This window comes from Carassius auratus, unplaced genomic scaffold (genome assembly GCF_003368295.1).
Source record: "Carassius auratus strain Wakin unplaced genomic scaffold, ASM336829v1 scaf_tig00020840, whole genome shotgun sequence".
Lineage (NCBI taxonomy): Eukaryota > Metazoa > Chordata > Actinopteri > Cypriniformes > Cyprinidae > Carassius > Carassius auratus.
The window spans coordinates 90,186-114,047 of record NW_020525063.1 but is presented as its reverse complement, the minus strand read 5'-3'; the positions used below and the strand labels follow the sequence as shown (position 1 = coordinate 114,047).

The window sequence follows — 23,862 nt, the reverse complement described above, 5'->3', positions numbered from 1 at the left end:
GAATCATTGGTTATTGGTTTCATTCTCAGGAGCCTGAACACAGATGTGTAAACAAAATTTGACAAGAATATTGACCTTATTTTCTGTAGCATGTTTCTCCTTCTCCACTTTTGCCAAGGTGAGCTCCAGGTCATCTATGTCTTTCTTTAGTTCTGAGCATTCATCCTCCAGTTTCCTCTTCTTGGCAGTCAGTTCAGCATTGATTTCCTCCTCATCCTCCAGTCTCTCGGTTGTCTCTTTGAGTTTGGCCTCAAGCTGGATCTTGCTTTTGATGAGACCTTCACATCTCTCCTCAGCATCAGAGAGGTTTTCAGATTCCTGTTCATTGACATGGATGAAGTTAATGACTTATGTTCATATCTGTAGGATTCATATTAGAATCAGTAAGAGCGGAAATGGTGGTGTTAGCACAGTGGATAAGACACACGTCTGTGGTGTGGGAGACCTGGGTTCGAATCCACTGTGAGACACCAATGTGTCCCTGAGCAAGACACTTAACCCCTAGTTGCTCCAGAGGCGTGCGACCTCTAACATATATAGGAATTGTAAGTCGCTTTGGATAAAAGCGTCAGCTAAATGAATAAATGTAAATGTAAATACTCACAGATGCTACTTGGAGTTGAAGGTCATTTTTCTCTTGAAGAAGTGACACCATTTTCTCCTCAAGCTCCTTCTTCTTAGCTAATGCTTTTGTTAAATCTTCTTTCATCTTCTCAAAGTTCTCCTTCATGGCTGCCATTTCTTTCTCAGTCTCTGCACTCTTCAGAAGAGGCTTGATCTTGAAGTAGAGCTTCATCCATGGCCAATGTTTGACATTCATGAATGAGCGGATGTTGTATTGGATTGCAAAAATAGACTCTCTGTGTGAAGGAAATTAGTTTTTTTTTTTTTTTTACCAAAACCCATAATTGTATTGTTTTCCTTGCAAATCAAATAATGCCAATTTCACTCACCTCCTCTCCATCATTTTTACAAACTCTCTCCTCATGAGGAAGCCACGACAAACAGCTTGAGTCATGGTAACCAGCGTTGCTAGTTTGTCATCTCTCATCTCCTCAAGAGTTCCCAACAGACCAGCTTTAAAAAACACCTGTATAGATATAATAATTTACAAATATATGATATTTATTGATATGTTATAGAAGCCATTCTATGTAAAGTTAAGCTTAGTCACTTGTTGAGTAACTCACTTTTGTGTGTCCAAACTTGTATTGGGTGTGGTCAACATCAATAGAGCCCAAGAGTTTCTCTGAAGCCTTTTTGTTGTCAATGAACTGTCCCTCAGGGATGACACTAGCATTTAATACTTTGTATCTACAGGACATTCAGGCAAGTGTCATGTTCTCGTAAAGCCACAAAAACGTATTTATAAGATAATAAAAAATTAGATGGTACATCATCTCCAGTTAGGAAGTTGCAAAAAGTCTTTTACCTCTGCTTGAAGTCACCATATAGAATTCTGCTGGGGAAACCCTTCCTGCAGATTCTGATACCCTCCAGCACACCATTACACCTGAGCTGGTGGATAACCAGGAAGTTCTCCATCAGACCTGCAATGCAATTTTTTTAAGGTTCCAGACATATTTTCAAAATTGTGATGGATTTCAGTTTTTGGGGATCAAGCTTACCTGGAGTCTTTGACTCATTTGGAATCAAGCAGCGCACAAAGTGAGGGTGAGTACTCCTCAGGTTAGTCATCAGCTTACCCAAGTTCTCCTGTGGAAATTTTTATGAGGCTAGTACAGTTTTTAATGGTGATGTTTACATCTTTCATTAAAAGAGAGAATCATGTTTACCCTGAAAAGTGCAGACACAGTTTGGAAGGAACCACCCTTCTTCTTGCCTTTCTTTCCACCTCCGCCTCCTTCAGCTGTTTTATTTTAATACGTTTTAATAAGTAATGATTTGTTATTATTGATGTCATGTTGCTTTCCATTAACCTCTTCAGTAAATCACTATGTCGTTATGTCTTGCACATAATTAAAGCACAAAGAATTTCAGAAAATGCAGATGTTCATACCTTCAGCACCTGCATGCGCAGCATACAGGAAGGCCAGCAGTTTCATCGATGACTTTTGGTAAAGTTGCACGACAGAGTCGTTCAGTGGATCCTTGTTCTTGTCCAGCCAGCCAACAATGTTGTAGTCCACAGTGCCGGCGTAGTGCACCAGAGAGAAGTGGGCCTCGGCCTTACCTTTGGCAGGCTTGGGCTTCTGGAAGGCTGAACTTTTGCCCAGATGTTGATCATGCAGCTTGTTTTTGAAGCTTGTGTCTGTTGCCTTGGGGAACATGCACTCCTCTTCAAGGATGGAGAAGATGCCCATTGGCTGTTGAAGAAACGTTCACTCTCATGTACAGTCACGGTGTGAATAGTAAATTTAATTTACATAATATCCTCTTACCTTTTCAATAAGCTCAATGCAGGCAGCCAAGTCCATTCCAAAGTCAATGAACTCCCATTCAATGCCTTCTTTCTTGTACTCCTCTTGCTCCAGAACAAACATGTGGTGGTTAAAGAACTGTTGCAGTTTTTCATTTGTGAAGTTGATGCAAAGCTGCTCCAAGCTGTTGAACTGATAATCATACAGAAGCAAGTTCTTACTGCTGACTGATCTTTCATATCTTGATTCCTATTCTTGATATCTTATAATAATTTATCATTAATTAAAAACTGATGCTCACATCAAAGATCTCAAATCCAGCGATGTCCAGCACACCAATGAAAAACTGTCTGGGCTGCTTTGTATCCAGCATCTCATTGATACGGACGACCATCCACAGGAACATTTTCTCATAGACAGACTTGCAAAGAGCTGAGACTGCATTGTTCACCTGAGAAATTCAGAGGTCCGCATAAGTGATGTTAGACTTTTACTTTCTGAAGGATGAATTTCTCTTCTGAATGTTTACTGGATGTAGACTGGACAGCAGCCTATATCTTGGGACTACTTTTGTTGGCAAATGTGAAAAGGTGGCCACTAGCTCATTTGAGAATGGTGCTCTGCACTACTGCAGAGATGCAGCAGATCTTTCCTGATCGGCCATTAAAAACGTGCTGGGAGCATTAATGTTTCATGTTGGCAGTGACTGCGGAGAAGAGGCCGGAGAGTAGGTGAATGACAATGGCTACAGAAAAGAGGAAATTGACCGCCACTGCTACCCATGATCCTGAGTAATGTATGGTCACTCAGGAATAAGATTCAAACTCCAACAACGAGATGCTTTCAGTATGGCGAGTCTGTGATGTTAACCAGAAAGTGTTGTCTTCTCTTCTTTCTCTTAACAAAACAATCCTCAGACAGGCCCAAAAATTACCTCAAACCCCAATTATGTCCTTAACCTGTCCATGTATTTATTTCACATTTTTAAAGGTGTGTTGTATGATGGACAAGGTGTAATTGGTTGGTTGATGGGGCAGTAGTCTGTGTTTGTATGTATGTACTGTAGGTTATGTGTGTGCATGTGTGTATGTGACAGCCTGTCTATGTACTATATGTATGTATAGATTACTTGTATTTAAACAGCAGATAATGTACTGTATGGGTCCAAGAAAATTTTACTTCAGGACAATAAAGTCTTAAAATCTTATCTTATCACCTGTGGCACTGTCTGGCCTTTGGTCACCATCTCATTCCCGACCTTCACTCTGGGGTAGCACAGAGCTTTCAGCATATCAGCGGAGTTGAGCCCCATAAGGTAAGCGATTTTATCAGCCACTAAGGAAGAACGTTTTTTGGAAATTATTGTCACTAACAAAGGGAATGTTTAAATATAAATATGTGCTGATAGAACATTTACCCTCAGTGCCGTCAGGTTCAGCTTGCTCCTCTCTCTGCTTCTGTTTGAACTTCATGTTCCCATGATGCATCACAGCACCTGTCAGCTTGTAGATGCTGATTTTCTCATCAGCACTGAAGCCCAGAATGTCAATGGCAGTCTTTTTTTTACACAGACCAAATAAAACATAATGCATTAATATGCAGTTTATATTTCATGCATGCAGTATTTACACCAGTTCATGCTATTGTTCTTCTTTTTGATTTCATACCAGATACATTGCTTGTAATCTGAAAATACCTCTACTACTACTAATAGAAACAGAGCTGTCCACATACATCTGTAGCAATGAACTCCTCCACATCATTGATGCTCTTGACAGTGATTTCCCCCTGGCTGATCATTGGATAGTCATAAGGGTTGGTGGTGATGAGCAAGGCCTCTATAAAGAGTTGATGTGCAGCATGTTAACAGTGATCTCAAACTAGGAAATAACTGAAACACACAATCCTGTAGATTTCTCACCGAGCAGCTCTGGCTTGTGTCCAGTCATGAGCTGGTAGAAGATGTGATAACTCCTCTCAGCTGACAGCTGGAATGTCACTCTCGACTTTTCCAGCAGATCTGTAAAAAAAAAAAAGAATAAAAAAAAACTCATTTTTGAGTTCAACTGATGAATCCACCTTTCATCTAAATATTTGGCTTAAAACAATGATGTCTCACAAGTTTCAATATCAGCTGAGGCCAGTTTTCCAGTGGTCGCAAAGTGAATCCTGATGAATTTACCCTTCAAAGATGGAAATAATTAGAACAGTTTAAAATTTCCCAGATTTGTAATGCTAACTGAATTTGTATAATGCACTTCTGACCTCAGCAACTTACAAAACGAGAAGAGTTGTCATTCCTTACAGTCTTGGCATTACCATAAGCTTCCAGCAGAGGGTTGGCTGCAATGATTTGGTCCTCTAGTGACCCCTGGTGAGTATTTAAGTAATTTCATCATGTAGAATATTTCTGTTACTGTACTTAGGGTTAGGGATATTTGATTGTTTTGTTTAGTTACCTGCATTTTGCCAGGGACAGGTTCTACCTTCTTTGCTCCAGACACAGCGATTGTTGCAAAGTACTGGATTACACGTTTGGTGTTGACAGTCTTTCCTGCACCAGATTCTCCACTGAGTGTATGTGTTAAAGATGGAAAAGAACATTTTTCAGTATATTCAAAATTACTTCTTGGGAAATTAGTTTTTGTGTACGTGCTTCTTTAAAAACCATAATTGTCAGGTACTACATTCACATGCACACATTCTTCTGCTGAAAACATGAAACCTGCATTCACATCTACATGCATTGTTTTAGTGCTGTTGTCTTACCCTAGTAAACATGCAACACCACCAGTAATCCGCTCCCTCCCCACCTCTCTGTTACCTTGGTTTTCATTTTTTTGTAGTACATGCCAATTAGAACAATGCTTATGTATTTAGATGTCCATGTAACCCACGCTTTACAGTAGAAAAGCAAGGTGTTAAACCGCTTTCTCTCAGTTGATTAAACAGCCTTCACTTTTACATTTCAGAGTTTTGCTTTCTACAAAAACCCTAGAACAAGCAGTGTAATGATATTCTTAATTGCATGCAATGATATTCACTCATTAATCTTATTGTTCAAAATTTTTAGTTATCATATTCTACTTACGTAATCAGGATAGACTGATTCTCCCTGTCTGAAACAAGATAATTTTTTTCATTTTAAATGTCAGGCGAAATTAAGGCAGACTGAGGTTTGCACAAAATAAGCATTCTTCTAAAATAATCTTATTTTTTCCTTATTGTTTTGCAAATTGGAATGAAAATGTATATCCCCACTTACCAGTGAGCATGAACTGGTAGGCGTTGTCAGAGATGGAGAAGATGTGAGGTGGGGCTTCAATCCTCTTTTTGCCTCTGTATCCAGACACAACAACTGAGTCGTACACCGGCAGCCACTTGTAGGGATTGACAGTGACGCAAAACAAGCCAGAGTAGGTCTAAAACAGAGATGGATAATTTTACAATGCTTCCATTCTATCCTAGGAATAAAACAAGATTTACTTAGACTTACATAGATCATCCATGCTGCGTAACGCTCTTTGAGGTTATACAGCACAGCAGGCTCATTGAGGTGGGTCATCATGGCCATGTCCTCAATTTTGTCAAACTTGGGAGGATTCATGGGGAAGATTTCAGCTTCTTTTACCGTGAGTGTCTAAAAAGGTTTCAGCATGGGCAAGGCAATTACTAAATATGACATTGTTTGATTCATGTGACATCTAGTTTTAAAGTCTGTAGCATTATCTAAAATTGATTTGCATAAGATTGATACATTTTCTAATTGTACTTACTTTCCCACACAGAGTTTTGACGGTAGCTTTGCCACCCTCTTTACTAACAAGAGTACCCTTCAGGTACATCTCATCTGGCTCTACCACAAAAAATGCTGTTTTGGCATCAAAGGGGGTGTTCTGAGCCTCGATTCTCTCTCTTTCTGGCTTCCGGAGGTAAATGGCCGCCGGGCCGAAACACTCCATTTCACCATCTCCCATGATTGCAGTTTACTGTAACAAATGAAAAGCAGGGAATGTACTGAGGGTCGTACACTCTTGTTCTATAGAGTAATTTCACATTCATTGTAGTGAAGAAATTTAAGTAAAATAGTTTGTCGATAATGCAAAAGACATTTCATGAGTTGTAATTTTATTCCAAATATATAATTTCAGTTGTGTTTCTCTTACAGTTATGATTGAAGATTGGAAAGCTAATTGGTAAGTCTTGAGAATTTATTCAGCTTGCTTTTATATTCAATAGTTTTCTAGCATGCTTCTAAACCCAGTGAGATTTTCTTTAAATAATAAACAAGTGTGTAAAGATGCTGCTCCACATGATTGTTTCTAGCTTCACTCATTAACCATCAAATATATACAGTAGTCAACTTTTGAAGTGGATCAAAGAAGTTCATCAAAGTTGTCCTAAGACAAGAAGACATTTTGGGTTTGAGGACAACTTTGATGGAAACTTTTGATCGACTTGATATGTTGATATGCATTTTAATACAATTTCGTACTATATTCAACCAAATGTTTGCTTGGTTACACTTTATTTTAAGGTCCAGTTCTCACTATTAACAAACAGTTAACTATGACTTTTGCCTCAGTAAACTCCTAATTTGCTGCCGATTACTAGTTAGTAAAGTAGGTATTAAATTTAAGTATTTGGTAGGATAAATAAACATAAGTACTAATAAACAGCTAATGAGCAACTAGTTAATAATGAGAATATCTGTGTAATCACAATGTAATAACTGCTGTCGTTTCCAGAGAGAATGTGTCTGATGTATCTTGAGGTAGGAGATGCTAAGAGAAGGGCAAAACAATTTGTCAATCTCATGCAGCAAATATGTGCTTACTCCCAGTAATTCAGTCAGATAAGTTTCAAAATCATGTTTAATATACAGTCCATAATGTAAAATCTTAAATATGCTAACTAACTGCCATGTGTCAGGGTTAGCTATGTTAAAATGATTATATTAGGTTAATAGTAGAAGGAGATGAGCAACTCACCCACCTTTGAGTTCCAGTCAGTCCTTAAAGTAGCCTGAAGCATCGTCTTATATAGGCAGAATAATGTTCACTCAGCAGAATGCACTCACTGTATTTGGTCATGTATTCTGAGCTCCATCTTATGTTCATCAATATCATGACACTGACCACAGATATCTTATATATAATATTGTAATTAACTGCCCAGTCTTAATTAGGTTTAGTTTAGTATAGTTTAGTTTATGGTAAATACTGTTAGAGAACATCTTGTAGAAGAGATAATGGGTTGAGATAATGACAGTGAAAGCTTCGGTAAGATGAGGTGAACTGACACCTTGATGAATTAAATTAATATTTTGAAAATAAACCACCAATGCTGTAATTAAAAATTATACTTGATGTATTTATGGGCATGATCAAGCGCCTTAACCTTGAGAAAGGGTTGTTATGTGACGGTATCAGTTACTGGAGTTCAGACATTGTTTGGGTCTTATGTTGAGCACAATCTTCTTCAAGTGCCTTGGCACTAGATTAGAGCCCAGTTTAGCTGTGGAGAAGCTCTCAAATGTCACTGGGATACTGTTCCTAGAGGCCTTGGAAGCTTTTCGTGTGACAAAGCAGCAAATCTGGGCACAGCAGTTGTCATTCATGTCTTTGACACTTATGCTGAAGGCCAGCCACGATCCGGCAGAATAATGTTGCATTGCTGTAAAGACAAAACTATGAAAATATTATATTATAACATGAGATATGTTTCCTGAAATTAGCACATTGTCAGGTCATATTCCAAATTAATACCATAACACAGTTACATGTAATGCTTTACAAAGATTTTAATATTCCTTAAGTGATCTTTGTAATGTTGCTTGCATCCTAATACACTATAAGACATGTAGAAATTAAACACATTAAAGCGTTTGATTTCGTCTGGCTCTTGTTTGGACTTAATGCCAAATAAAAGCTTTGCTTTTAGACATGCATTTCATTTTTCTTCTCCTGACTTGGCTCATTTGCAGGTTTTTCTTTTTTGTGTGCGTGTGTTGTGTACTGTTTTAATGGTTGTGCTAGTTTGTTGGGCTTCAGCTGTCTGTTAATTTGTCAATTTTGTTGATCTCAGAATCAGAGACATATTACAGTCAATCAGAGTTTATTGCGCTTTCACAATACGCATGGTTTCAAAGTAGCTTTACAGAGAGTCATACTTCTAGGTCTATAATGCCAGGACAGTATGACAATATATAACAATGCTACAAGTCATCCTCCATGTTTTGATCTAGCGATACTGCATTTATAGCGTAGTTTACCACATATATCAGTGCCGCAGTTAAATGCATTTATGATTATTGGATGACTAAATGCATGATCAGTGAGTCTTGTGTGATGTTTTTGAGCAGTAATGCATGAACGTTCCCCTGATTACTAAATGGGTCTTTAGGATTGTGTGTCATGTGCCTGACTTTGGACCATGCCCTTGTCCTTTCTCTTTGCCTTTCAAGGACAATGCAATGTGTCCAACCATCTTTCCTAGACCATTTGAGAAGATGGCATGAGGCTGTGGAATAAATTCTAAGGTGTTGACACCTTATAAGATGGGAACATGTGGACAATAAAATTCTAAGGCATCTCTTTCCTAAGGGAGGACATATTAGGACTTTACACAAATATAGCTGGTCGGTCAGCTATGCCATCAGGGCTTTTCCATTTGTCAGCATAGGTCACACAAGTTATTGTGGTGTCAGGTTGTAAGCTTTGATATCAGATGGTCATTCGCTTTAATCCACCCTGTCTCTGAACCTTATTTAAAAGAATATTGTAGGAAGCTATTGATTCAATTTGTCTTTAATTATTGGTCATTCATTTATTTGGTAACTATAAAGGAAAATTTTACATTAGCATTTATCATTATTTTTTCATTTATCAGGTGCTTTTATTCAGCAACTTCAGCAACGGGTACACAGGCATGCTGTTCATGCATTGATTGTTCAACTTTCCTGTTGCTGACATTCAATAGTGGAATTCAACTGAACTTGCCAGGTAACGTTTCTTTAAAAATTTATGATTTTTAGCATGTGTAATTATTTTTGCAGACATTGTCTGGCCATTTGGATGCTTTGTTGTTAAATGCTTTACGTAGGACAATTCACAAGCAAGAGTTAAATCTTTAGACACAAGCGGTGTGGTTGAAGCCTGAATATAGTGTTGCTAATTCATGTCATGAGAATGCATCTTTTTTTTTAAATTCAGGATTATTTGTCCATCTTTGAGGGATAGATAGGGTCTTGTGATTTAAGCATTTGTTACTGGCAGCAGGTACAGACTATATTCTGCCCAGTTCAGTCTAAATTTATATTTACTATTTAGTTTTTTATGGAATTTGAGAATTAGGTATTTATCTTTTTTTTTTTGATTGAATTTGAGAATTAGGTATTTGTTATTTATAAAAAATTTTGGGAGGACTCACTGGAAAATGATAATGCATTTGAGTGCTTTTGGGAGGGCTGGTAGCCAACCAGATTGGCAGTTTATTTCTTTGGTAACAACCTGATATTGTGAAATGAAATGAAATTTTAGCTAAAATTTGAATATTGAGTAATGATTTAATCATTTATGTTTTGTGGGAAACGCTTTCCAATTTTTTTAAAGGTTGGTTATCTATGTTATTTAACAAAAACTAACACTGAACACTTATTAATCAAAAATTTTAAATAGCATTTTTTTTAAATGCACTAGTTAAAAAGAGCTTTAGTTAATGCAGGGGGTTTCAACCTGTGGGGCATGCCACAAACATCTGTCAATTCAGAGGCATAACCTCCAGTAGCCTATTTATGAATACAATTCATCTACAGCGATATCGTTGACTTGATTGCAAATTATTGCACAGACACTATTTAACTGAACAGAGATGACATCACTGAATTCAATGATGAACTGCCTTTAACTATCATTTTGCATTATTGACACACTGTTTTCCTAATGAATGTTGTTCAGTTGCTTTGACGCAATGTATTTTGTTTAAAGCGCTATATAAATAAAGGTGACTTTGACTTTACAAGCCAGCACATCTTTAGCCATCCACTAGGGGGCAATCTGAGTAGTCTATTAGTCTGTTAATCATTTGACAGTTAGAGCAGAGTTGGCTTTGAGTATCTTTGAGTGTTATCAGAAACAGGCTCAGCCATCAAATTGAATCAGGTAATATATTTATTATCAGGTTATATATTTGTTTCATTACAGTTACACACACTGCACCAGGGGCAGTCTGAAACCCTTTTTAGACTTCAGCCTCATTATGTGTCATCTTAGCCCCCAAAACTGTCTGAACAATCGGGCCAGTGCTGCTTCCTCAAGAATGTTTTATCATTCTCACATGTTTTAAGTCTTATCAGTTTAAACACTAAAGTAATTTTAAGCCATTTAAGGGTAAGACATCTCAATGAGGCACTCACATGCTGTAATAACATTACATAGTTTCTGTGCTCACTGTGCACACAACTGAAGCCCACAAACAAAGCAGTCTCAGTTCCCTGAGATCCGTGCATTTCTTATGTTGATAATGTTAATCAAAAAGAACAAAAGAAAGAAATCATTCAAAGCTCTCACATAAATAAGGTCTGTAGTTTTAATGGATATTTTGGGTTTATGTTAATGTTAAAGAAATTCGGTCTGAATACAGTAATAGGGGTGGGTGCTTGGGGTGGAGGACGTGAGTGAAATTAGACCAACTTGTCTGGAGCGCACGTGCCTGAAATGATTGAAAAGCCCTGAGTTAATGTAATGTGAACTAACATGAAAACAATGACAATGAAAACATTATGTAGTAACTAATATTAAGTATTCTGTACAAATGAACTGTGAGTGTCTTCAATCTAACAGCTGCAGTTACTGATGTCACTTATAGATTTTTTTTTTCCATCAACGATCCATCATGATGATTAATGTAACAGTCAATTTACCAAACATGCAGATAGCTCTGTCAAAGTTCAATTTAAGTGCATGGATTAAATGGATATAATCAGGAATGAATATGACATTTGTGCAACATGTCCTCCAACCAATATGCCTGTATAGGTCGTTTGGCCAAATCCCTGAAATATGACCCATCAGAGCATATACTACAATTTGCCTATCGGCAACAGGACTCTTTTGTCTGTACTATAATTTGGGTTTTGTATACCTCCATTCTTAGAGCATCTCGTTATGCGATAATATGCAATCATGTGATCATCGGTTCAATCCCAGAGAACCCACATACTCATAAAATGTATATGCACTGTAAATCGTGATTTTGCATGATTTAGGGTAGGTTTAGTGGAGGGTTTAGGTGTGGTCATTCGTATGAATTCTAATGAAATAGCAATCTAGTAAAATATGTCCAAACTGCCATGAGATTGGGTTGAACCATGTTAAAAGTCCACAAATTGCATTTAAATTAGTGGTTGGCATTTTTTTATCTAGATTAATCTCACTGTATTCTTGGAATTAATCTAGATTAAAATGGCTTATTTGAATTCTGCCGAAGGCATTCAGAATATGTGTGCTACCCAAATAAAATAATGACTAAAAGTAACATTAAGTTTTTGAAAACGGGTTTCTCAAGCCAGGTGGTGCATTAGACCAGGGGCTCATCTCCTGTTTCCAAAATGCATCACAAACTGCTTGGGAAAGCTGTAAACTAGTTCCACATTGCACAAGGTGCAAACAACCTTAGCCTATTTCACACATACTCCGTCTGCAGTGCGTATGCGTTTTGTATTCTTTTATGCACCCATGTAAACGGATTCCAGCGTTCATGCGGTTGCGGTTCGTCAGTGTATTCCAGGAGCGGTGCGTTGTAACGACTGTGTAAGGAGTGGCAGGAAACAAGTGCGATGTTAATGATATTTAATGAGAATAATGAGACAATACAAAACTGAGACACAAATAACGCTGGGAGGAATGCACAGTCCAAGATGGTGAGGAATGATGAATCCGGAAGGCGGAGGTGAGTTGGCAGCAGGAGAGGGTGACACAGTAACTGCGGGGAAGAGAGCCGAAGGTAAGTGGTGTTGCTTGATGGTTGTTGCGTAGAGTGCACGGACACGGACATCCAACGCAGAAACGCACAAGAAAGCAAGCCACGGGTTACAAACATGAAACGAACACAAGACGCTAGACAAGCCATTATATAGGGATGAGAAATGAGTGACAGCTGTTGCTGATGACAATTAACGGAGACGCCCACAAACTAATCAGTGCTGATGCGTAACACACAGATTTCACCCAAAAAGTGCAAAACCCAGAGATCACAGTAGTGCACAGTAGTGCAGCGATCATTCGTACCGAGTAGCGGACTGCAAACATGTCCTGTGTGAAAGCACAATGAGTACGAGTCCATGCTGCTTCTGAACCGCATACGTAATGCACAAGGACTGCATACGCACTGCAGACAGAGTATGTGTGAAACAGGCGTGAGTCTTGTCGAGGTTTCCATTGGGAAGCTTCTTTAAAAAAAAAACCCGGCCGCATCTTCACTGCATCCATGTTAGCACGTCACCTTTGATATGGTAATTTTACAGTAGGCATACACACCATAGACCGTAAAAGAAATGGACACAGCGACCCCATTGAATTCAATGTGTGAAGTCAATTAGAAGCATGCACTTCCTGTGGGTCGAGCGTACTGCGCAGATTCAAACTGAACTTGATGACGTAAATGTCACATGAGCAGCCTATAAGTCTTCTAACTGCTGTGAGAAGAGAAATCTGAATCACCCACCGCATCTTCCAGACGTTGTTGAATAATTTTGTCCCATTGCTTTTATGGACTCTCTATGGGCTTCTCCCTTGACTTTATGCCTCCACGTCCCCCTGATTGCCTCATAGACAGTAAAAGATTGCCTGCGAGCTTCTCCTCCTGTCCATATGGTAATTTCTCTACTGTGCGACAGGTTATGACGCAATCGTTAGCCTTTTTTTTTACAAATACAAAAACTGCTTCTACGGGGCCACAATGTAAGATACAAGGTAATTGGGGCCTTTTATACATTTTCGTGTATCTTTAGAAATGATTAAAGGACAAATGGAGTCTTTAAACGCCTCAGATGTAAAGTTATTTGCTTTCGAAGTGACGCCAAAATGAATGGGAGTCAATGGAATGCTAACAGCAGGTGGGGGTCCGCTAGCCAATGGCGGTTCCCAGGGTTGCTTCAATAAAATATGAAACCCTGCCCCCTGATACACACAGGTTTAAAGACTTGTTCTCGCCCCCTAAAGATACGTCTAGGTATACATCCGCGCTAAAATATCAAATGTGAAAGTCATCATAGCTCGTGTAGTATAGACCCAGCTCCCAATCCAATTTTGAGAATAGATTAACAAAAATATATTTTTTAATCGCCCAATAAGAGTCTCATGTTAACGCAGCACATTAATGCCAATAACGGCCCACCACTAATTTAAATAAACACAAATTTTGATTGGTAATTACAGACATGCGTCATTTCATGACGGCGGACACAACATGACACTGTCATTATTTTACTAAACTTTTAAACGTAAATATAGGTCATAATAAGGTGCTTGCACAAATGTCCTATAGGGTTGTTTTTTATTGGAGGACAGTCTGCGTTTGTTACATGCTCTGTCAATGCCTTGGACATTTTCGAATTCCAAAAATGTATATATTTTTTATCACTTTTTAAATTATGCCATTTTATCACAAAATGTAAATAATACAAGTCACTTTTATTTATATAGCGCTTTAAACAAAATACATTGTGTCAAAGCAACTGAACAACATTCATTAGGAAAACAGTGTGTCAATAATGCAAATGACATTTAAAGGCAGTTCATCACTGAATTCAGTGATGTCATCTCTGTCCAGTTTAAATAGTGTCTGTGCATTTATTTGCCATCAAGTCAATGATATCGCTGTAGATGAAGTGACCCCACCTAAGCAAGCCAGAGGCGACAGCGGCAAGGAACCGAAACTCCATCGGTGACAGAACGGAGAAAAAAACCTTGGGAGAAACCAGGCTCAGTTGGGGGTCAGTTCTCCTCTGACCAGACGAAACCAGTAGTTCAATTCCAGACTGCAGCAAAGTCAGATTGTGCAGAAGAATCATCTGTTTCCTGTGGTCTTGTCCTGTTGGTCCTCTGAGACCAGGTCTTTACAGGGGATCTGTATATAGATGTCCTGGTCTCCGCTGTTTTTCAGGGATGGTCTTTTCTAGATCCTTTTTCTAGGTTTTTTAGGTCCTTTCTAGGTGCCGATCCACCATTTGGTCTGGATACGTACTGGATCCGGGGTGACTGTAGTGACCCTCTGATCTGGACACAGACTGGATCTGGTGGCTACGGTGACCTCGGAATAAGAGAGAAACAGACTAATATTAGCGTAGATGCCATTCTTCTAATGATGTAGAAGGTACATAGGGTGTTATGGGAAGTGTTCCTGGTTCCGGTTTACCTAGTTAATGCAGCCTAAAATTCCTTTAACTGATTTGGATATTAAAAGCATATTAGTATGTTATGTGTAAACCAGGTTAAAGAGATGGGTCTTTAATCTAGATTTAAACTGCAAGAGTGTGTCTGCCTCCCGAACAATGTTAGATAGGTTATTCCAGAGTTTAGGCGCCAAATAGGAAAAGGATCTGCCGCCTGCAGTTGATTTTGATATTCTAGGTACTATCAAATTGCCTGAGTTTTGAGAACGTAGCGGATGTAGAGGATTATGCTAAACCATTCAGGGCTTTAAAAGTAATAAGCAATATTTTAAAGGTCCCCTTCTAGACCTCCGGTTATGGTGTGGAGATAAGCGGTAACGTTATCTTGCGTCGCTTCCACTTTCATCTAATTTCATCAATAATCGCTCTTGCATTACTAATAGAAAGTATTTACTGATATTTCATATATTCTTAACAAATATGGCACCTAAACTGTCGAAAAATAAAGGAGGAAAAACGTCTAAATCAGATGAAGGGCTTTCCGCCTCCGAAGACCACGAGGAGGTGAAGTTAGCGGGTGTTACACAAAGTTCGGAGGCCGAGTCTGCAGACGCAGTAATCCCGAAAGTAATCCCGCTAACTTGGATAATATTTTTCAAGCAATCATCTCATTAAAATCTGAGTTTTCTGCTAAATTTGAATCGGTGTTAACCATCTTGACGGACGTTAAGAATCAAATAGGTGACTGCTCCGCTAGACTGATAGAAGCAGAGGAGAGAATATCTCAGACCGAGGACAACGTTAACAAGCTACAATCTACAGCTAAAACGTTGGAAGACAAAATAAAGTCGCTGTCTGCTAAAACAGAAGATCTGGAAAATCGCGTTCCAACTTACGGTTGGTGGGGCTGCTGGAGAAAGCTGAAGGCAGGGACGCGTGTGGCTTTCTGGAAAATTGGCTTCCTGACGCACTGGGGATGGAACCTCTTCGCTCTCCGCTGATCATTGAACGAGCTCACAGAATCGCAAGTGTCAGATCAGACGACAAAGCACCGCCGAGGGCATTAATAATGAAGTTCCTCAATTACAAAGACAAAGTCCGGGTATTGAATGCGGCCAGAGAAAAAAAAGAGGCTCTGTACAAAGGCAAGCGAGTGATGCTCTTTCCTGATTTTTCAGCCGAGGTCAGCAAGAAACGCCAACGCTACAACGAGGTCAAGAAAAAGCTTAGAGCAAAAGGTTTGGATTACAGATTCCTCTTCCCCTCACGGCTACAGGTGTCTTTCAATGGAACATTATATACTTTTGAGAACCCTGGAGAAGTTGAAACCTTTTTGGACAATCCACCAGAGTAGAGTTCAATAAAAATAGGGTGAGTCACTGATGTAATAAACTGGATTAAAAATATAATGCCAGAGACTTTAGACTTTGATAATGCCCACTTTATACACTTGTTTTGATCATTTTTATTATTACTATTAGTCGACCATTCATTTATTTATTTAATTTTTGCATGGGCGTGGGTTTGAGACTGAAAGAGTGCAAACGTAATTGGACAATGTTCACCGACCTGTGTGGGGAAATTTGTATTTTGCCCCCCATCCTGTAATTTAATGTATTTATTTGTGTATTTTATTTTATTTTTTACTGACTTTTTACGGAAGTGATGGCGCAATTTGACATAAGGAATACGGTTCCTCGGGAAGAGAGAGTCGGTGGACTCGTGTTGTTTCTAGTGAAGTTACATTTAGGGAATAAGGGTGGTCGAAAAGACCTGGGAAATGTGTTCATTTAGTTTAATTCGTATTTTTTTTCTTCTTTTTTATGTCTAATTGTTCAACTAGGGGCTGCTTTTTATTTTTGGTCTATAATTTTACGAATCTGTTCATTTTGGTGTATTTTGGAGACATTCAAGTGTTAAATAGAAGAAAAGGGTGCATTGCATACATAATTAATAACAATGTCTAGAGAAGTAAAGCTTAAAATTACATCCTGGAACTGTAGGGGACTTAACAGTATTACAAAACTCAAGCAGGTCATGCTCCGACTCAAACAATTGCAGTGCAAAATTGTGTTCCTTCAAGAAACACATCTAAGATCTGAAGATATAATAAGGGTTAGAAGGAGATGGCCTGGACAAGTTTTTTCTGGATCTTATAGTAGCCAAGCACGAGGGGTAATTATCCTGATTCATAAATCTATACCATTTCAGGTGTCTGAGGTAAAACACAATACTATGGGGAGGTATGTCATTATAAAGGGAACCCTTTTGTCAGAAACACTAAACTTAATTAGCGTATACGGTCCCAATATAGATAATGCAGCATTCTTTACTAACCTATTCTTAACTATTTCCTCACTTCAGGGTCATTATATAATGGGAGGTGACTTTAATTGCACCCTAGATCCGGGTAAAGATCGATCTTCTGGAGTCGATCAGTCACACAATCAAACAAGAAAAGTACTAAAATCTTTTATAAATGACTTAAATTTAATTGATATATGGAGAAACCAAAAGCCCACAGATATCCAATTTTCATGTTACTCAAGTACGCACAAGACTCACTCAAGAATTGACTATTTTCTTATATCAGCACCTCTCCTGTCGAAGATTCAGGACTGTTGGTATGATAGTATGGTACTATCAGATCATGCTTCCATATCTCTGATATACATGGATGCCAATTTAAGAAGTGACCCACCAAATTGGAGATTACATCCAAAGTGGCTAGGAAATTCAAAGTTTATTGAATATATGGAACAACAGATTGACCTATATACATCAATAACACACTGCATATCCCTATATGCAGATGATGTTTTATTATTTCTTACTGAGCTCAGCCAATCTATTCCAGCTTTACTCAATCTCATAAAAAGATTCGGGAAATTTTCTGGCTATAAGACAAAACAGTCTAAATCCTCTATTTTATTTCTCAATCAAGAGGAAAAGTCAAAATTATCATACTTAACTTCCAATCTTAATGTTACAGATTCATTTACATACTTGGGACTCCAGATTGTGGCAGATATAGAAAAAATAACCTACTTGAACTACAATGCACTAACAAATTCAATTACTAAGTCTGTAGATAGATGGTCAGGTTTACCAATCTCATTAATCGGTCGCATTAATATATTAAAAATGAATACACTACCCAAAATAATTTACTATTTCAAAAATATCCCTTTGCCCCCAACTACCTCATTTTTCACCATTCTATGAAGAATGTTTATCCAGTTTATTTGGAATAATAAACACCAAAGAGTCCGGACATCTTTGCTTTACCTACCATATGATAGGGGAGGATTGAAACTCCCAAATATTCAAGCATACTATTGGGCATCCCAGTTAAGAGCGATAATGTTTCATTTTTCGGCAAGTGCTCCTCCTAAATGGCTAGAAATAGAAAATTTATTTGTGAAATCGAAGATTCCTTTTAACCTTTATCTTTATTCAGCCAATATAAAAATTCTACAGAAAAATTTGAGTGCAATATCATTTAATCCAATAGTACTGAACATGATTAATGTCTGGGGGACAGTACGAATTCATCTAAAGGAAAAAGAGTCTCTATCTGTTTTTAGCCCAATATGGGGGAATGATAATTTTATACCTGGTCGAAAGGATTTAGGCTTTCGACTCTGGGCTCAGAATGGTGTGTGCAAAGTTAAAGATCTATACAAAGATGGCGTTCTAATGTCATTTACTGATATTACTGATAAGTTCAAAATCCCTAAAAAACATTATTATAAATATTTGCAAATTAGGAATTTTATACGTACTGCCCGGGGACAAGGACTTGCTGAGCCAGAGCTAACTAATCTAGAAAAATGTGTATCTAAACCAAGCCTTGGAGGAGGACACATATCTTGTTTATACAACATGTTATTGTTAGCCTCTCAGGAGTCATCTACTTCCAGATTAGCCATGTGGGAACAAGACCTTGGATTAAAGATAGATAAGAAAAAATGGTAGCAAACATGTACAAAAGCTCAAACTCAGACAGTAAACAGCAGACTAAAACTGTTACAGTACAATTGGCTTATGCATACTTATATAACTCCTGTAAAACTAAATAAAATTTATAGCAACATACCAGATACTTGTTTTAAATGTAACAGTGCAAAAGGCACGTTGATTCATTGTATGTGGGAATGTGATCAAGTAAAAGAGTTTTGGAAAGAAATTAATAATATGATATGGCATATAGTCTCAGTGAGATTGCCACTGGATCCTGAGCTTTTCATTATTGGTATTCATCCAGATAACTGGAAAAATAAAAAGGACACTCAAATATCGATAGATATGTGTATTCTACATGCTAAACGGTTAATTGCCATTTATTGGAAAAAGATAGAAAGGCCTACTATAAATCAACGGTTAAGAGAAATATCTTCATGCATTGCAGTGGAAAAGATAACATATATTCTTAAGGATAAAGAAGACCAATTTAAGAGGATTTGGAGTCCCTTTTCATTATTTATTGAGCAAGGGGATATAAACAATATAATAGAGGAGGAACAAAATGCTTGATTAGGTATTATATTCATTTGAAAATACATTTTAATTTGCACTAGTCCTATTTTATTTTATTTATCTTATCTGTGGCTATTATTGATTGCAGTGTACTGTTAACTCTGTCTTCCAAAGTACATACTTTATCCAATGTTGGTTTGTGCTATTGCATTTTTCAAGTATTATGAGCCCCGGTGTTTATTTGTTTGTCTTTTTTTTGTTATGTTTTTGTACATTATATGTGATGTTACAGACATGTACATTGTTGTGTAAGTGTTTAAGAAAATGCAATAAAAACAGTATTACGCAAAAAAAAAAAGGTCCCCTTCTTTGTGATTCCATGTTTTAAACTTTAGTTAGTGTGTAATGTTGTTGTTATAGTATAAATAATATCTGTAAAATTCTAAAGCTCAAAGTTCAATGCCAAACGAAATATTTTATTTAACAGAATTCACCTACAAAAAACGACCCGTTTGGACTACAGCCCTCTAGTTCCTGCAGTAATAACGTCACTAAAACAGTTTTTTTGACTAACCACCGCCCACATGAATTCACAAACAGGGGGCGTGGCCTTGTTGCGCTCCGACTGAGAAGAAGGAAGAGCTGTTTGTGTTTGTCGCCATGTTGTTGAAACGCTGTTTTTTTCATCTCTGAGTCCAATCATCTTTGTTTGGGCTTCCCAGGAACGCTGTACTTTGAGATTAATGGTTACAATTTATGTTTAACTCGGTTCCCGAAAATTATAATGCACAAAGTGTATTTGTAAGTGTAAGTGTATTTTATTATTTAAGTTGGTGCGTTTAACAGTTTCTGTAACTTATTACACAAAGGGCAACGCTGTTTAGCTTTGTTAACTAGATGTTAGGGCTGTGCAAAAAAACGAATGCGGTTTTCATGCGCATCTCGTCAGTAAAAACGCTCCTGTGACTATAAATACATCTCCAGCACGTGTGTTCTAGCCCAATCGCGTTTCCAGGAGGGCAGCCTGCTCTCAACTGCTGACGAATCACAACACAGGTACCACTGGCCCAATCAGAACTCGTCACGTATTTCTGAAGGAGAGGCTTCATAGAACAAGGAAGTCATCAGCCTGTTTTTGTGACAGTGAAAACAGCAGTATACAGATAAGTGAATAGTGTGAAAAATACTGTGTTTTTTTACACGCGAAACATGAACACATGTTATATTGCACATTGTAAACACAATCAAAGCTTCAAAAAAGCGCGTAAAACGGGACCTTTAAAATCTATACGATGTTTGATAAGGAGCCAGTGCAGTGTTGACAGGACCGGGCTAATATGGTCATACTTCCTGGTTTTAGTAAGAACTCTTGCTGCTGCATTTTGGACTAGCTGGAGTTTGTTTTCTAAGCATGCAGAAAAACCACCCAATAAAGCATTACAATAATCTAACCTTGAGGTCATGAATGCATGGATTAACATTTCTGCATTTGACATTGAGAGCATAGGCCATAATTTAGATATATTTTTGAGATGGAAGAATGCAGTTTTATAAATGCTAGAAACATGGCTTTCTAAGGAAAGATTGCGATCAAGTAGCACACCTAGGTTCCTAACTGATGACGAAGAATTGACAGAGCAGCCATCAAGTCTTAGACAGTGTTCTAGGTTATTACAAGCAGAGTTTTTAGGCCCTATGATTAACACCTCTGTTTTTTCTGAATTTAGCAGTAAGAAATTACTCGTCATCCAGTTTTTTATATCGACTATGCATTCCATTAGTTTTTCAAATTGGTCTGTGTCACCAGGCCGCAAAGAAATATAGAGCTGAGTATCGGAGAGCAGTCCCAGTACTATGATACGGTCTAAATCCCGAAAGAAAAGGCAGATTCGAAAATTGGTCTATAATTAACTAGTTCTTTGGGGTCAAGTTGTGTTTTTTTTTGATGAGAGGCTTAATAACAGCCAGTTTGAAGGTTTTGGGGACATATCCTAATGACAATGAGGAATTATTAATAGTCAGAAGAGGATCTATGACTTCTTGAAGCACCTCTTTTAGGAGCTTAGATGGTATAGGGTCTAACATACATGTTGTTGGTTTAGATGATTTAACAAGTTTATAAAATTTTTCTTCTCCTATAGTAGAGAATGAGTGGAATTGTTCCTCAGGGGGTCTATAGTGCACTGTCTGATGTGATACTGTAGCTGACGGCTGAATGGTTGCAATTTTATCTCTAATAGTATTGATTTTAGAAGTAAAATAGTTCATAAAGTCATTACTGCTGTGATGTTGGGAAATGTCAACACTTGTTGAGGCTTTTTTCCCCCGTTAATTTAGCCACTGTATTGAATAAATACCTGGGGTTATGTTCGTTTTCTTCTAAAAGAGAAGAAAAGTAATCGGATATAGCAGTTTTTAATGATTTTCTGTAGGATAGGTTACTTTCCCGCCAAGCAATAGGAAATACCTCTAGTTTGGTTTTCGTCCAGCTGCGCTCCATTTTTCGGCTGCTCTCTTTAGGGTGCGAGTAATGCTCATTATACCATGGTGTCATACTGGTTTCCTTAACCTTCCTTAAGTGTAAAGGAGCAACTGTATTTAAAATGCTAGAAAAGAGAGAGTCCATAGTTTCTGTTACATCATCAAGTTGTTCTGAGGTTTTGGATATACTAAGGAATTTGGATACATCAGGAAGATAACTTAAAAAGCAGTCTTTTGTGGTAGAAGTGATGGTTCTACCATACTTGTAACAAAACGTAGAATTTACAATTTTGGCTATATAAAGCTTGCACAAAACTAAATAACGATCTGAGATATCATCACTTGGCTGCATAATTTTCAACCCTATCAAAATCAATTCCATGTGTCAGTATTAAATCTAGAGTATGATTTTGACAATGAGTTGGTCCTGAAACGTGTTGTCTAACCCCAATAGAGTTCAGAGTGTCTATAAATGCTGATCCCAATGCATCTTTTTCATTATCAACATGGATGGTAAAATCACCAACTATTAAAACTTGATCTGCAGCCAGAACTAACTCGGAGGTAAAATAACCGAACTCTTTAAAGGGGGGGTGAAATGCTATTTCATGCATACTGAGTTTTTTACACTGTTAAAGAGTTGGATTCCCATGCTAAACATGGACAAAGTTTCAAAAATTAAGTTGTACGTTTGAAGGAATATTTTTGTTCCCAAAATACTCCTTCCGGTTTGTCACAAGTTTTGGAAAGTTTTTTTCGAGTATGGCTCTGTGTGACGTTAGATGGAAGGGAATTTCCTTATATGGGTCCTAAGGGCACTTCTGCCGGAAGAGCGCGCGCTCCCGTATAGCGAGGCTGAGCACAGACATTTCACTGATCAGAGCGATTCACTGATCAGAGCGAGAGCGTCGCGAAAAGTCACAAAAGAAGTGTGTTTTTGGTTGCCAGGGCAAGACAACCCTGCACAGATTACAAAAAAAAAAAAACAGCATTAAGGGACCAGTGGATGGAGTTTATTTTTACAGAGCATCAACGGAGTTGTGCAAGTGTTTTTGTTTGTTCCCTGCATTTCGAAGATGCTTGTTTTACAAACAATTTGACGACGGATTTGCGTATCGTTTATTTCTTAAGGATGATGCAATCCCAACGAAAAAGGGTCACGATCGTGTGTTGGAACCTCAGGCGGTGAGTAAAATGCTTAAAATATCTCTGCCTCCTTGTTAGTGCGTCCCCTCCCATGCCGGAGACCCGGGTCCGAGCCCCGCTCGGAGCGAGTCGTTGCTGCTGCTGCTCTCATTCAGTTTCAGCCTCGGGATCTGATTCTGGATCATAAATAAACGGCTGAATCTGACTGTAAGCCATGGTTTGTTTTGGATGTTTTTTCCTCATGGTAATGTCACAGACGCTCTCAACGCAAAAGCCTACTGGCGCTCGTGATTCTTTAGCTCCGCCCACACGTCACGCCTCCAGCCGGTCGTGTTTTTCCGGGAAAAATCGGTACAGACTATCTTTCTCTTATGAATATAATAAAACTAAAGACTTTTTGGAGTTATGAAGGATGCAGTACTACTCTATAGGTACTCAAGATTAACAGGATATTGAGTGAAAACGAGGATTTCACCCCCCCTTTAATAAAGTCTTTATGGTGCCCTGGTGGCCTGTATACAGTAGCCAATACAAACATCACAGGGGATTTATCATTAACATTTGTTTCTCTGGATAATGTTATATGAAGCACCATCAGTGATCATATTATTTACAAAAAGTGTTTCGTAGAAAGGGAACTGATATTCAATAAGCCAAGCTTTCTCATTTGTTTATCCGTATTGCATCTATTTTTTTTGTTGAACCTCAATTAAATTGTTACTCTTAACAGACAGTCTCTATAGTGAGATATCTAGGATTAAAGAGTCTCTATGTGCTGAGAATTAACTGACCTCTGTGACGGAAGGCAGCTAGCAGATGGTCGGTTAAGACAGTCTGTCTGCTTCCTGACCTGGGCCCCAGTTAGTCAAGTATAAACACTAAGACTATGTGCCATATTTCTAGAGAGAAGAGTGGCGCCACCCCAGGAGGGATGAAGACCATCTCTTTTCAACAGGTCAGTTCTGCCCCAAAAGCTCGTCC

The 23,862-nt window shown here is 38.2% G+C and overlaps 1 protein-coding gene and 1 long non-coding RNA gene across 2 annotated transcripts in view; one reads left to right on the top strand and one right to left on the bottom strand.

Annotated features, from left to right (window-relative positions):
• Positions 1-6,370, bottom strand: part of LOC113076617 (myosin heavy chain, fast skeletal muscle-like) — an 11,563-nt gene extending 5,193 nt beyond the window's left edge. Inside the window, exons 1-21 of the mRNA XM_026249308.1 lie at positions 6,158-6,370; positions 5,878-6,021; positions 5,647-5,803; positions 5,473-5,500; positions 4,841-4,952; positions 4,660-4,752; positions 4,501-4,564; positions 4,303-4,401; positions 4,116-4,219; positions 3,799-3,937; positions 3,598-3,716; positions 2,683-2,832; positions 2,403-2,573; positions 2,021-2,327; positions 1,797-1,870; positions 1,629-1,716; positions 1,433-1,550; positions 1,191-1,314; positions 954-1,090; positions 605-860; positions 76-318 (exon numbers count right to left, since the gene is read on the bottom strand). Of these exons, the coding sequence (XP_026105093.1) occupies positions 76-318; positions 605-860; positions 954-1,090; positions 1,191-1,314; positions 1,433-1,550; positions 1,629-1,716; positions 1,797-1,870; positions 2,021-2,327; positions 2,403-2,573; positions 2,683-2,832; positions 3,598-3,716; positions 3,799-3,937; positions 4,116-4,219; positions 4,303-4,401; positions 4,501-4,564; positions 4,660-4,752; positions 4,841-4,952; positions 5,473-5,500; positions 5,647-5,803; positions 5,878-6,021; positions 6,158-6,358 (2,928 nt within the window). The 5' untranslated portion in view covers positions 6,359-6,370. The remainder of the gene's footprint in view (positions 1-75; positions 319-604; positions 861-953; positions 1,091-1,190; positions 1,315-1,432; positions 1,551-1,628; positions 1,717-1,796; positions 1,871-2,020; positions 2,328-2,402; positions 2,574-2,682; positions 2,833-3,597; positions 3,717-3,798; positions 3,938-4,115; positions 4,220-4,302; positions 4,402-4,500; positions 4,565-4,659; positions 4,753-4,840; positions 4,953-5,472; positions 5,501-5,646; positions 5,804-5,877; positions 6,022-6,157) is intronic.
• Positions 6,197-23,862, top strand: part of LOC113076620 (uncharacterized) — a 26,104-nt gene continuing 8,438 nt past the window's right edge. Inside the window, exons 1-4 of the long non-coding RNA XR_003281212.1 lie at positions 6,197-6,313; positions 6,550-6,577; positions 9,273-9,385; positions 23,785-23,836. This is a non-coding gene — a long non-coding RNA (uncharacterized LOC113076620). The remainder of the gene's footprint in view (positions 6,314-6,549; positions 6,578-9,272; positions 9,386-23,784; positions 23,837-23,862) is intronic.